The sequence below is a fragment of the Bison bison genome, unplaced genomic scaffold (genome assembly GCF_000754665.1).
Source record: "Bison bison bison isolate TAMUID 2011002044 unplaced genomic scaffold, Bison_UMD1.0 scf7180017864064, whole genome shotgun sequence".
In the NCBI taxonomy this organism is placed as follows: Eukaryota; Metazoa; Chordata; class Mammalia; order Artiodactyla; family Bovidae; genus Bison; species Bison bison.
In genome coordinates, this window is record NW_011494636.1 from 3,466,963 (window position 1) to 3,480,698 (window position 13,736).

Genomic DNA, 13,736 nt, shown 5'->3' on the forward strand with positions numbered 1-13,736 from the left:
TTACACTTTAAAGTCACAGTTTTTGCTCCTTTAAGAGAGATGGGAACAACTACTGCATGGCATTGGTGGAAATCTTAAATGACAATCTATAGACTACAAGTAAGTAAGTAAGCGTACTTTCTCAGTTGTATCCAACTCTTTGCAACCCCATGGACTATACAGCTCACCAGACTCTTCTGTTATTCAATGATTCGTTTACCTAACACAGATAAGGTGCTTGTAATGTGTGAGGAGATGTGCCAGGTGCCACAGGAGACAAAAATCTGAATTGAGACAGAAAGAAGACAACCATTTTGCAGGTCTTACTCATTCTCCTGTGATTAAATCCTCCCATTCCTGATTCATACAGACACTGGACTTTAATCTTGCCTCTACTCTGCGATCTTCAGCAAGTTACCTAACGTCTCTAAGCCTCAACTTCTCCATCTAACAGAGTGGAATTAATAATAATAGTATTAGCCTTTGTATTTAGGTTGTTGTGGGGCTTAAACAAATGATGCATAGAAATCATTTTAACACAATGTCTGATATAAAAACAGCTAACAGATATTAATACTCTCTTCTGAGTTTCCATTTAGCTTATGGCACTCACTACTTTTGCCCCACAAACCAAGACTTAAAGTCTCAGCTCCCAGTTAGAAGAATGATGAGGGTGTATATAAAAGATTTGCACTTTTCCCTCCAGAAAATAATCACAGTCTAAGACCATGGGTATCACTTTATTATCTAAGTGAGGAAAAAATTACAGAATCTGCTCCACAGAATTCTAAAAATGTCCTAACACTGAATTGGATCACTGAAAAATACTTATACTATAAAAAACACAAGATAGAAATAAGAAATTCGAATTTGGTACCAAGACAGACATAATGTTCTAAGAATTTAAAAAAAGATTACATAATAACTTTCTTACTTTTCTTTCTTACTGCCCAGTTGACGAGCTGTGTATTGATCTCCATAGTCAAGCAGCACCAGTTGTCGAGAAAAGATGTTCACTTTGTTGCCTATAAATAAATCTTCCAGATGAAGGTCTTCATATTTTGTCCGCTTTAAAAAGGTGCGATGATTCTTTACATCATGCTGGAATCAAAAACAATACAATAAAACAAATCATTGTCAGTAGGAAATGTTAACCTTATTATAAACTAGAAATAAAGTTATTAATTCTGTATTATTAAACATAAGTTACATCAGTTCAGTTCAGTTCAGTCGCTCAGTCGTGACCGACTCTTTGCGACCCCATGAATCACAGCATGCCAGGCCTCCCTATCCATCACCAACTCCCGGAGTTCATTCAAACTCATGTCCATTGAGTCAGTGATGCCATCCAGCCATCTCATCCTCTGTTGTCCCCTTCTCCTCCTGCCCCCAATCCCTCCCAGCATCAGAGTCTTTTCCAATGAGTCAACTCTTCGCATGAAGTAGCCAAAGTACTGGAGTTTCAGCCTTAGCATCAGTCCTTCCAATGAACACCCAGGACTGATCTCCTTCAGAATGGACTGGTTGGATCTCCTTGCAGTCCAAGGGACTCTCAAGAGTCTTCTCCAACACCACAGTTCAAAAGCATCAATTCTTTGGCACTCAGCTTTCTTCACAGTCCAACTCTCACATCCATACATGACCACTGGAAAAACCACAGCTTTGACAAGACGGACCTTTGTTGTTTCATTTTTGCTACAAGTACAAGTAATAATTTCTTTGATAACATGCATTTCCTAGCCTAATCCAGTAATAACATAAAAATTACAAATTTGATACTTTTAAATCCTGAATAGAAATTTTTGTTTATTTCCAAATCATGGTAGCAAATTAGTGCCTCCAAGATGCCAAATTTCTCCTTTCTTGCCTACACAAAATCCCAATACCAGATAGGTCAGCCTGCAAAAGGGACTGTCAGGAAAGGGACACAAAGAAATAAGCAGGATTTCTTGGCTCAGTCTTCTACAATCTGACTTTTTGTAGTGATAACAGCATTCAACAATACTGACATTTATGACTGTGATAATCTTTATCTACAACCACTTGACTATTGATTAATACAAAACATGAATAACCCTACTTCAGTTTTCTAACTGAAAAAACAATTTCTATTAAAAAAATAAAGGTACAAAGTATCTTCTTGTAATGGAATTATAATGCCAACAAATTTTTTGATTTCCCAAATAATAATGTATTTTTTTCTTTCAGTTTTGTTGAGATATGATTAATATATGAGTTTAAGGAATATGGCATAATGATTTGACTCACATAAATCATGAAGAGATGACCACAAAAATTCCATGAACATTCATCATCTCACATAGACACAACTAGAAAAAAAGGCAATCCTATTCCTCCCCCAATCCCACCTTTACTCCGTTTGCCAACTTTTAAGCAAAGAAAGGCTCGTTTACCATTTCAACAGATCCATCCCCGGGGTAAAATAAAAGCTCATAACGTCGAAATAGTGAAGCATTTGGATCAAACCACTCTGCGATGAAAACGAATCTCTCACTATGATTCTGCAAAGAAAGAAGAATTTTAACAATAACATACCAAATATAAGCCCTCTTGAAAAAATCCTATGAATTGAAAGAATGACCAAATATTTGCAATGAACAAATCTGCTATTATAATACTTATTAATAACTGGATAATTCTGGTTTTCAACAATATGACAGCTATCAACACATCCTTAGAAATATTTCCTCTAATTTCTTATTAAATACCCTTCCATATCTCAGAGTTGACTTATGAACTTAATACTTCACAGCCACCCAATCATCCTGGGTAAACTGACACTTTTTTAGAACATGAGCTCCTTATCTGACAACTGTTATAATTCAGTACCTCTCCATAAAGTTCTAATTGTTCTAAGTTTAAGATTCCAGCAGTATTAGAATATTGTTGTCATTCAGATTACAGCAAGCATCTTTTCTCTCCTTAGTAATTTCACATGATAGTATCTTTTTATAGAAATAGTGGGAGAATGTGTTAATCTAGGTCCCCGGAGAAGCAGACAAGATGCCAAGACAGGATTAAACATTTAAGAATCTTATTCCTGTAGGAGAAATTCTGAATGGAAATTCCTAACAGAGAAAATAGGGAGGGATCCAGAGAAAGCAGACAGACCACAATACAGAGTTGACCCTGAGTTGAAGGAGAGAGAGAAGGAAGTTTGGGGGGAACCCTCCTGAATTGCTCTACAGTCTAAGGAAGGTTCAGCAAGACATCAGGCAGTGCTCAAGGCAGATAGCCCTCAGAGAGTTCCCTGACTTCCGGTGATGGGTAGGCCTGTTTTAGTATCTCTGCTTCTCTCAGCCAAGGGCTGGGAACCCCTGGAAAACAGGTCCTAAACACAAAAGCAGAAGTAGATTTCAGAGCACAGGAACTAAGGCCCTTTGGTCACTTAAGCTCCCTCTAGATGAAGATCTGTGAGGTGCATACAATGAAACATAAGTCAAAGATGGCCCTCTTTCCTTGACTATTAGGCAGAATTTCCCATCACACACTATAATAGCTTAGCCCCTAAAGGTCCTTCATCACAATAAGCAAATGAGGAAGGAAGAAAGGAATCTAAGGGTTTTGTTACTAACTCTAGATTTAGCATCTGATTCTCTGGTTAGTGTATATAGATGAGTTTCTTTTATATTCATAATTCACTTATAAATTCTAATAATAGTATGTCTAGCTATATTTATGATCATATTCATAAGCTATAATAGAGGCACTTTTTAAGACACTATTTTATTTTTCCCGAAATCACCCAAAAAGACACATTTAAATAATGTGTAGTAGTCAAGAGAAACAAAAAGATAAGAGATACACTATTGTCTTAATACAAGTCTTTCGTTATTTTTCATATTAATCCTTATAAATACAGCATTTTATTTTTATTTTTTAATATGACTGCTTAAAATTTAGGTTTCATTGTGTATTCTAGTATTATACTCTCCTTTTAATACAAAATTTAAATAGTAGTAGTTTATCAAAAACCTTACTATCTATATTAAAATATCCATTTGTTCAAAAGCATTATTGAAATATTGCCTTCATTAAAACAGGTAAAATTATGAAATAAAAGAAATGATGAGACATGTAATTGAAGGTGAGGCAAATGAAAAACCAGTGAGACGTGGTAGTTCCATTTATCCAGGCAGCCTTAACCACAAAATCACACTCTTTAATTCTATACCAGATGGTAGAATTTTTCATGATTCATTATTCAGAAAACAGCTTTAATACAAAGAAAGTTAACTGAGGAAGTACTGTTTCTGGCTAATAATGCAGCTTACGGCATATGACTGCTGCTTTCCAAGAACAACCAGAAAAGTGGGATAAAAAAAGAAAAAAAAAAAAGGATCTATCTGATGACGTTGGAGAGCACCTAAGACAGCCAGATTTGATAATCTAAGATTCAGAAAGAAAGGAAGCTCACTGAGGTGAGCACAGTACTTTTTATGCTGCTTTTACCTGACGACATGTGCTGAGACTCAAGTCAAGCTGGACAAGAGATGAAGAAGCCCAAGAAGTTGACAGAGGAAGGCCGTCTAGAGGCAGAGATTTTTGACAAGGTCATGGGGATAAGTAGACAGATATTGAAATTGGAGCCTACCAAACCAGCCGAAACTGGAGGGGCAAAGATCCTAGAGAAAATGAAATCTTAGAGAAGTGAGCTCAAGCCTGTGTTTGTCCAACGGAGCTTTCAGTAGCCTTTCTGTTGTGTCTCCTGGAACATCACACTCCAGGAGCATGGGTAAACTAAGGTAAACTAATACTAACAAAATTTGAAACAAGTTTTGTATTCACGCAATGCTTAGCCCTTAATCATGCTGAAGTGACACTTCCTCTATTTTAGCTGCCTGAATCTCCAGAAATGGAAATACAGGTTTTCCTATGCAATGTCAAGCTTTCAAAGATAAACTATGCGATCTACCAAAAAAGAAGACCAACAGGAAAAAAGAAATAATAAAAAGAAATCCATGAATATCCTAGTTATCAGACAAAATTTTCAAAATAAGTATGAAAAATATATGTAAAGGTTAATAATTTCACCAGAGAACCAGAATCTACTTTTTTAATCAATCAGAAATTAAAGAATGAAAAGCAATTGCACACAGCATTCTATAACTAAGAAAATTACCCTTCAAAAGGTGAAGGTGAAATAGATATTTTCAGACAAGTAAAAACAGAAAATTTATTGCCACTGGAAATTCTGAAAGAAAATGGTTCAAGATGATTCAAGAAATAGAAGGAAACCATTGTTCCCCAAAACAATGGAAATATAAGTATGTGGGTAAATCTAAATAAATAATGCATATATAAAATTACAATAATGTCTTGTGGTATATAAATAAGTAGAACTTGAATGCAGGTCAATAAGAATATAAAGAGAGTGAGGGGAAGACAATATTCTTTAAATCATGTGACACAAAAAAACAGTATCTCCTATATCAGCTACTCAATCTTTTCTCAAATTCCAATGAACATCAGTGAAGAGAATATCTCTTAAGATAATAGGCACACAAACTGGAGATATTCTGTTCAATTTTTTACACTCTGTTCTGTTAGAATGACTTTTCTTCATCTCCTAGTGCCCAGACAACAGGAAAACAATTCTCAAAATATTTAATAAATCAGTGCCATTCAAACTTTAAGACACTAATAATAACCATTAATCATGACAATAATAATTTTTAGAATACCTACTAAGTAGCAGGTTCTTTACATACATGATCTCTTTGCATTCTCATGACAGACAATGTAGGTTGACAGAATCAGGGATACTATTTCACGGACAAGAATAGTAAAGCCCAGATAATTTGAACACTGGTCCAAGGTTATATAACAAAAAATGAGTAAGTCAGCACTCAAACTTTTGTTTGAAGACAAAACCCATATTTTGTCCCATTAAACTGCACACCTACATAAAATGATACAAAAGTCAGTGTTAAAGGAAGTACTCATTCACTGGGCCTAAACTATGGTGAACTGAAGTATTTAACTACTCATCTATGTAAAGTTAAATAATTCTATTTCAAGGTCAATTTTGTAACATTTAACAATCATGTAGGAGAAAGGGAATAGATTATTATAAAATAGGATAAGGAAACCAAGTTGTTCCCTGTGACATCAAACATACTTAACAAAATATCTCATTTCAATTACATCCCAATTCCAGAATCTTAAGAAATCAAGTCAGTGAGGTGTGCCCTTATAAAATACCAAAAAAACCCTTAAATATAGAACTACATTTTAAAACCCGTATAACATTCATATGGAAATGCAAGAGACCCAGCATAGCTAAAACAGTTTCAAAAATGAAAAACAAAGTTGGAAGACACATTTTCTATTTTCAAAACGTACTGCAAAGCTACAGTAATCAAGACAGTATACTATTGGCATAGAATAGATACAGGTTAATGTAAGAGGAGAGAGTCCAGAAACAAGCTCATACATATCTGACCAGCTGATTTCCATCAAGGGCACCAAGACCATTCAAATGGGGAAAGATCAGTCTTTCAACTAATAGTGCAGGGACCACTGGGTATCAGACCAAAAAAATGACACTGTATCCCTACCTCAGTCTACATACAAAAATTAACTCAAAATGGATCACAGACTAAACACCAAGAGCCAAGCTAGAAAAACTGTTGGAAGGAAACATTTGTGACTTTGGGTTAGGCAATAGTTTCTTAGATAAGACACCAAAAGCACAAATGATCAAAAAAAACAGAACAGCAAAAACACAGATAATCTGCACTCTAAGTCATCAAGGGAGCAAAATGACAAGCCACCAAATTGGAGAAAACACTCACAAATTACGTTATCTGATCAGGGAGGGTCTAGCATCCAGAATGTACCAAGAATTTTAACTACTCAATAATAAAAGACAACCCAGTTACAAAATGGACAAAGGATCTGAGTAGACATTTTCCCAAAGAAGACATCAGAAGATACACAAAGAGCCAATAAACCTATGAAAAGATGCTCAATACCACGAGCTGTTAGGGAAATGGAAATCAAAACTGCAATGAGATAGTACCTCTCACACACCTAAATGGCTATAATAAAGATATACAATAACAAATGTTCGTGAGGATGTAGAGAAAATGAAACATGTATTTTGCTGGTAGAAATGTAAAATGATGCAGTTACTCTGAAAAACAATTTGGCAATTCTTCAAAATGTCTACCTGCAATGTGGGAGACCTGGGTTTGATCCCCAGGTTGGGAAGATCCCCTGGAAGAGGGCATGGCAACCCAGTCCAGTATTCTTGCCTGGAGAATCCCCATGGACAGAGGAGCCTGGTGGGCTACAGTCTATGGGGTCTCAAAGAGTTGGACACAACTAAGCACAGCAAAATGTTAAACACAGAGTTATATATGACCCAGCAATTCCACTCCTGGATACAAACCCAAGAGAAATGAAATATAGTATATACCTATACAAAACCTCTTGAAGTCTTGACATATACAGTTTCACAATAGCACCTACATACAAAGAAAAAAATATAATCTCTCAAAAAATTAGTTCATTCCTTCACCTATAACTGTGATTTGCCTCAATGAGACTGTTAAAAAACTATATATGAATAATGGAACTTCTATTATAGAAGAAGAAAGTAACAAGCAAGTACTGTTTCTTCTATGAAAAAAGATTTAACATGCCAAGTAAAAATTATATCCAAATTTGATTTAACCTTAACCTTTGCAGTAGAAAATCGTTATTTCCTAGAGTCAAAAGATGTCTAGAGATGTAACAGTGATACATCTGGACTTGGCAGAGAGCAATGACACATGTTAACATCCCATTCAGGCTGGCCTTTCAACTAGTTGCCCCATACATAACCACACACACACACGAGCACACATACCCACACACACACAAGCACACACCCACAACCCACACACCTAAACACCTTACATTTTAAATTTTAAGAATTTTATTTTCAGCTAAGTAGAGCCAAATCTAGCAAAGAACTCAATTCCTTTTTTTCACTGATGTCAGAACTGAATATCATTGTGTTCAAACTCTTCATTTTATGAATAAAGAAACTGAGGCAAGCAAATATATATTACACCCATAAAGTCACAGACCTAGTTGATGACTGAGCTAAAACTGGAACCTCCAGTCACTATGACTCAGATATTTCCATAATACTGAGCTTCCGGGGCCTACTCAAGAAGGAGAAACTAACACTTTAGTCACACACAGGGACACCTCCAGTTTTCTGTCAGATCTTCAGATGAGAATGTCACTGCCTGGATAATCACAGGGACAACAAAGATTTCCGTTTCTGTCAGAAATACCATCATGCAGAATATTTAAAAATTATGCTCTAGCACAGAAAGACTTTTCCTTAAAGATGCCGAATCATTTTCCTTCTTCTGAACATTTCAAATATAACTTATACATAATAAAACACTTTTATTGTTTATACACAATAAAGCATTCAAGCACACTTTGTTCCAACTTTGTAAATAACCACCAAGATGTCATCAAACTTTTCAAATGTTATAAGCAGACACCCACATAATGAGGTTCAGAACATGTGTGTGCTTGCTCAGTCGCTCAGTTGTGCCCTCCTCTGCGACCCCATGGGCTGTATGTAGCCCGCCAGGCTCTTCTGTCCATGGTATTTCCCAAGCAAGAATATTGGAGTAGGTCCTTCTCCAGGGGACCTTCCCAACCCAGGGATCAAACCTGGGTTTATAAAAATCAATGTAAACAATTATGTATCAGATAGGCAATGGCACCCCACTCCAGTACTCTTGCCTGGAAAATCCCATGGATGGAGGAGCCTGGAAGGCTGCAGTCCATGGGGTCGCTGAGGGTCTGATACGACTGAGCAACTTCACTTTCACTTTTCACTTTAATGCATTGGAGAAGGAAATGGCAACCCACTCCAGTGTTCTTGCCTGGAGAATCCCAGGGATGGAGGAGCCTGGTGGACTGCCGTCTATGGGGTCACACAGAGTCGGACACGACTTAAGTGACTTAGCAGCAGCATACAATACAAAAAAGATTGGGAAAATTGACATTAAAAGTTTAAGATTTACTTTTCTTCTACTCCTTTGTATTTTTATATAAAAACATATTAAAAGCTTAAAAAAACTTTATATAAGAAGTACCAAAAAATAAATTTTCTATAAAAATCTTCATTTAAAAGATATAAGAACATTTAAAAATATTTTACATTGTAGAACTTGTAGTGAGCAGACAATTGGATACAGCATTTTTTATTTTATCTTAAACTTACCCCTCCTCTCCCCTTATAAAACAGGAAGATAGATGCAATTGGGAGAGGAATGTTTTGAAGCAAAATGCATTCTTAAGTAGCAGTGGAATATAGAGAAAGTAGAAGAGGACAAATCCCCAACACAAAAGCATTTCAGAAAGAGGTAGCAACAAGTTCTAAAACCATGATTTCAGAACTAAGAAAAAGGAAAATCATTCAGATTTGTATAAGAAAAGGCTATTAGTGTTATACAGGGCTCAGTACAAAGCAGAGTCATATGTGGAAGTTTCTATATATTATATTAAAATTTGGGTTTGACTTTTAGTTAATGTAAGCATTAGCCATAATAAAAACAAGTGGTGTGTTTAGAGTATGGTCCTGGAGTTAAACAATCTATAACTAACTAGCTCCTAACTTCGATACGCTCAGTCTCCAAATAAAGTTAATGTGAGCACAATTGTGAAAGGGTCTGCTACACAATGTGGAAAACTGAAAAGGTCTTTTGTTAGAGCCAAAAGGCACTGGCTAATGTTCAACAGCAAACAAAACAATCAATTTTTTATACTATCAATAAATCAGAATGATTAAAGATCAGAAGCAAATTAGCAAAATTAAAGATGAGAATTTCAGGATGAAATGATCACTTTTTAATCTCAGAGCATTACCAACATCTACAATTCTTAAAAGATTTAAAATTACAGCTTAGATTTTAGGAGAAACTGACACAGGGTTCTGCAAGTGAGCATTCACTTGAAGGGCTGTATGAGAGTGTGTTCAATCTCACGTCTGCAGTTCAAACAGTGTACTTCAGGTTTTTTTTGAATTAATAAAATGCTTACAACTGTCAAAGTGACTTGCTTCAACCTATTTATATCTTTCTTTATATGACAAACATAGACAGTGTATTAAAAAGTAGAGACATCACTTTGCTGACAAAGTTCCACATAATCAAAGCTACGATTTTTCCAGTCATCATGTACAAATGTGAGAGTTGGACCATAAAGAAAACTGAGCACCAAATTGATGCTTTTGAACTGTGGTGTAGAGTCCCTTGAACTGCAAGGAGATCAAACTGTTGCAGGAAGGCGTACCCTTCTAGGGCCCGAAACTGGGCTCTTGTCCAACACTCGGAAATGAATTGTCCGAGGAGACACACGTGCTGACAAAGCAAGAGATTTTATCGGGAAAGGTTCTCCTGGGTTCCCTTACCCGGCTGCTCTCCACCCGGGCGCCCTTTCCCAATAAAATCTCTTGCTTTGTCAGCACATGTGTCTCCTCTGACAATTCATTTCTGAGTGTTAGATAAGAGCCCAGTTTCAGGCCCTGGAAGGGGTCAGTCTTCCTGCAACAAAACCAGTCAATTCTAAAGGAAATCAACCCTGAATATTCATTGGAAGGACTGATGCTGAAGTTGAAGCTCCAATACTTTAGCCACCTGATGTGAAGAGCCAACTCATTGGAAAAGCCCCTGAGGCTTGGAAAGACTGAAGGCAGGAGGAAAAGGGGATGGCGTCACCGACTCAATGGACTCAATGAGTTTGAGCAAACTCCTGGAGATACTGAAGGACAAGGAAGCCTGGCATGCTGCAGTCCATAGGATCGCAAAGGGTCAGACACAACTTAGCAACTAAACAACAAATACAAATTTACCACAATTTCAGCATAGGCCTCACCACTTACATGCTGAAAAGGAGAAGGCAAGGCCACTACACCTTATTATGTCATCTGATTTCCATCCATCAATTCACGCATTCAACAGATTGAGCACTTACCACCTTCTGTATACTATGCTAGGTACTCGGATATGACATGACAATGATGATTAGAAACAACCATCAACCTTGCCTTCATAGACCTTATTATCTAGCAGAGAATAGCCAATCAATCACACAAATACCTTTTTAACAAAAAAGAAGGAAAAGAATCTATTGTGTTACTCTTACTTGTAAGAACTTAGAACTAGAACTCCTGACTCTAAATTCACTATTCTACTACATTACAATAACTCAGTTAAGTAGGTCATTTAATTTTTCTCTCATCTTACTCAAAACCCATTTTATACTGTTTATATAACTACTCATCAGAATGTGCTGTAAAGCACTTTACAACTTTTATTTTTAATTTCCCTTTGACGGTATGCATTTTTTAAATGTTGAAAAACCTTAGATTATTTTTCTAAACTTATTTTGTAACGCCTTCTAAAAAAGGAAAATGTCATTTTAAAATGTACCATATGAAAATTCCTGTCTATTCAAATGACATTCTGGAATGAATCATCTCCCAGTGCAGTCATTTTTTTAAAATAGTAGGATTATACCATGTACATGCTGATTACTTAGGTAAGTTTCTTCCATTAATTTTGAAAACACTTTTCCTTCTCTCAATTCCTTTTTTTAAAAAAAAGGTTATCAACAGTAGAAATAATTATGTTCTTTTATAAAACAGGTATAATTTTAAAAACATACATATGTTGATTAAAGTATGGTAATGAATGAATTTGCATAAATGCTGGAAGAAAGGACAGAATTAACATAGATTGAGTTAGCCTCATTCTGGCCTTTGTTATTGAACGTTTTCTTCCATCAAATTCAGGGATTGGAGCATTCTCTTCACTGCCCATATCTCCTGTACTCACAGTTAGTTATGTCCTCATTATCAGGCTTTCCAATGCAAAAGTACTTTCACATATTCCTAAAGCACCAGCCTCCCTTTCTTACACTTCCTTCCTTATCCATTGCAGATTCCTTGATTTGTCATTTCAATCACACTCCTAACAGTTCTTTCCATTGCACCATTTGGCCAACTCAACTCTAAATGAAATTAACTACTATGCTTTCTTTGTGCTTGCAGTGGAGTTTACAGCTTTGTAATTTATTAATATATTTAGGTCTGTGATCCATTTTGAGTTAATTTTGTGAAGGATATAAGCTTTGTGTCTAGTCATTCATTTTGAATGATATATATATCAAAGAGTGAGTGAGCATTCAGGCCTTCCTAAAAATTAGTCTTCATCAATGATAATATAAACATTTTCACATTGCATCAAACATACATTACTAAGTAGAATATAAAATTCACATAATTTGTAAGATTGAAATAGCTGATTTTAAGGGAATTTCAACCAATGCTGGAATTCCAGGTGATGTGACATTTGAAGGTCAACTAAGCCTTTGGAGGGGCTTCCAGGTGGCTCAGTGGTAAAGAACCAGCCTCTCAAGTAGGAGGTCTGGTTCAATCCCTGGGTCAGGAAGATCCCCTGGAGAAGAAAATGGCAACCCACTCCAGTATTCTGGCCTGGAGAATCCCATGGACATAGGAGACTGGCAAGCTACAGGCCACGGGGTCGCAAAGAGTTGGACAGGACTTAGTGACTAAACAATTACAAGCCTTTGGAAAATCAAATTATACCACACCTCTCTGTCACTGCTTGAAGGAAGGCTCAGCCCTAAATGGATCATGTGAAACTAACAATGTTTTCCATGCATATGTGCTTTTAGGAAGAGATGGCAAGAATACACAGAAGAACTGTACAAAAAAGATCTTCATGACCCAGATAATCATGATGGTGTGATCACTCACCTAGAGCCAGACATCCTGGAATGTGAAGTCAAGTGGGCCTTAGAAAGCATCACTACGAACAAAGCTAGTGGAGGTGATGGAATTCCAGTTGAGCTACTCCAAATCCTGAAAGATGATGCTGTGAAAGTGCTGCACTCACTATGCCAGCAAATTTGGAAAACTCAGCAGTGGCCACAGGACTGGAAAAGGTCAGTTTTCATTCCAATCCCAAAGAAAGGCAATGCCAAAGAATGCTCAAACTACCACACAATTGCACTCATCTCACACGCTAGTGTGAAGCCAGGCTTCAGCAATATGTGAACCGTGAACTTCCTGATGTTCAAGCTGGTTTTAGAAAGGGCAGAGGAACCAGAGATCAAATTGCCAACATCCGCTGGATCATGACAAAAGCAAGAGAGTTCCAGAAAAACATCTATTTCTGCTTTATTGACTATGCCAAAGCCTTTGACTGTGTGGATCACAATAAACTGTGGGAAATTCTGAAAGAGGTGGGAATACCAGACCACCTGATCTGCCTCTTGAGAAACCTGTATGCAGGTCAGGAAGCAACAGAACTGGACATGGAACAACAGACTGGTTCCAAATAGGAAAAGGAGTTCGTCAAGGCTGTATACTGTTACCCTGTTTATTTAATTTATATGCAGAGTACATCATGAGAAATGCTGGACTGGAAGAAACACAAGCTGGAATCAAGATTGCCAGGAAAAATATCAATAACCTCAGATATGCAGATGACACCACCCTTATGGCAGAAAGGGAAGAGGAACTAAAAAGCCTCTTGATGAAAGTGAAAGTGGAGAGTGAAAAAGTTGGCTTAAAGCTCAACATTCAGAAAACAAAGATCATGGCATCCGGTCCCATCACTTCATGGGAAATAGATGGGGAAACAGTGGAAACAGTGTCAGACTTTATTTTTCTGGGCTCCAAAATCACTGCA

The 13,736-nt window shown here is 36.7% G+C and overlaps 1 protein-coding gene across 1 annotated transcript in view; it reads right to left on the bottom strand.

The window, feature by feature from the left end:
- The window catches only part of NME7 (NME/NM23 family member 7), a 248,899-nt gene that overhangs the window by 202,611 nt on the left and 32,552 nt on the right, over nucleotides 1-13,736 (bottom strand). Inside the window, exons 2-3 of the mRNA XM_010836690.1 lie at nucleotides 2,394-2,501; nucleotides 914-1,080 (exon numbers count right to left, since the gene is read on the bottom strand). Coding sequence (XP_010834992.1) covers nucleotides 914-1,080; nucleotides 2,394-2,501 — 275 coding nt within the window. The remainder of the gene's footprint in view (nucleotides 1-913; nucleotides 1,081-2,393; nucleotides 2,502-13,736) is intronic.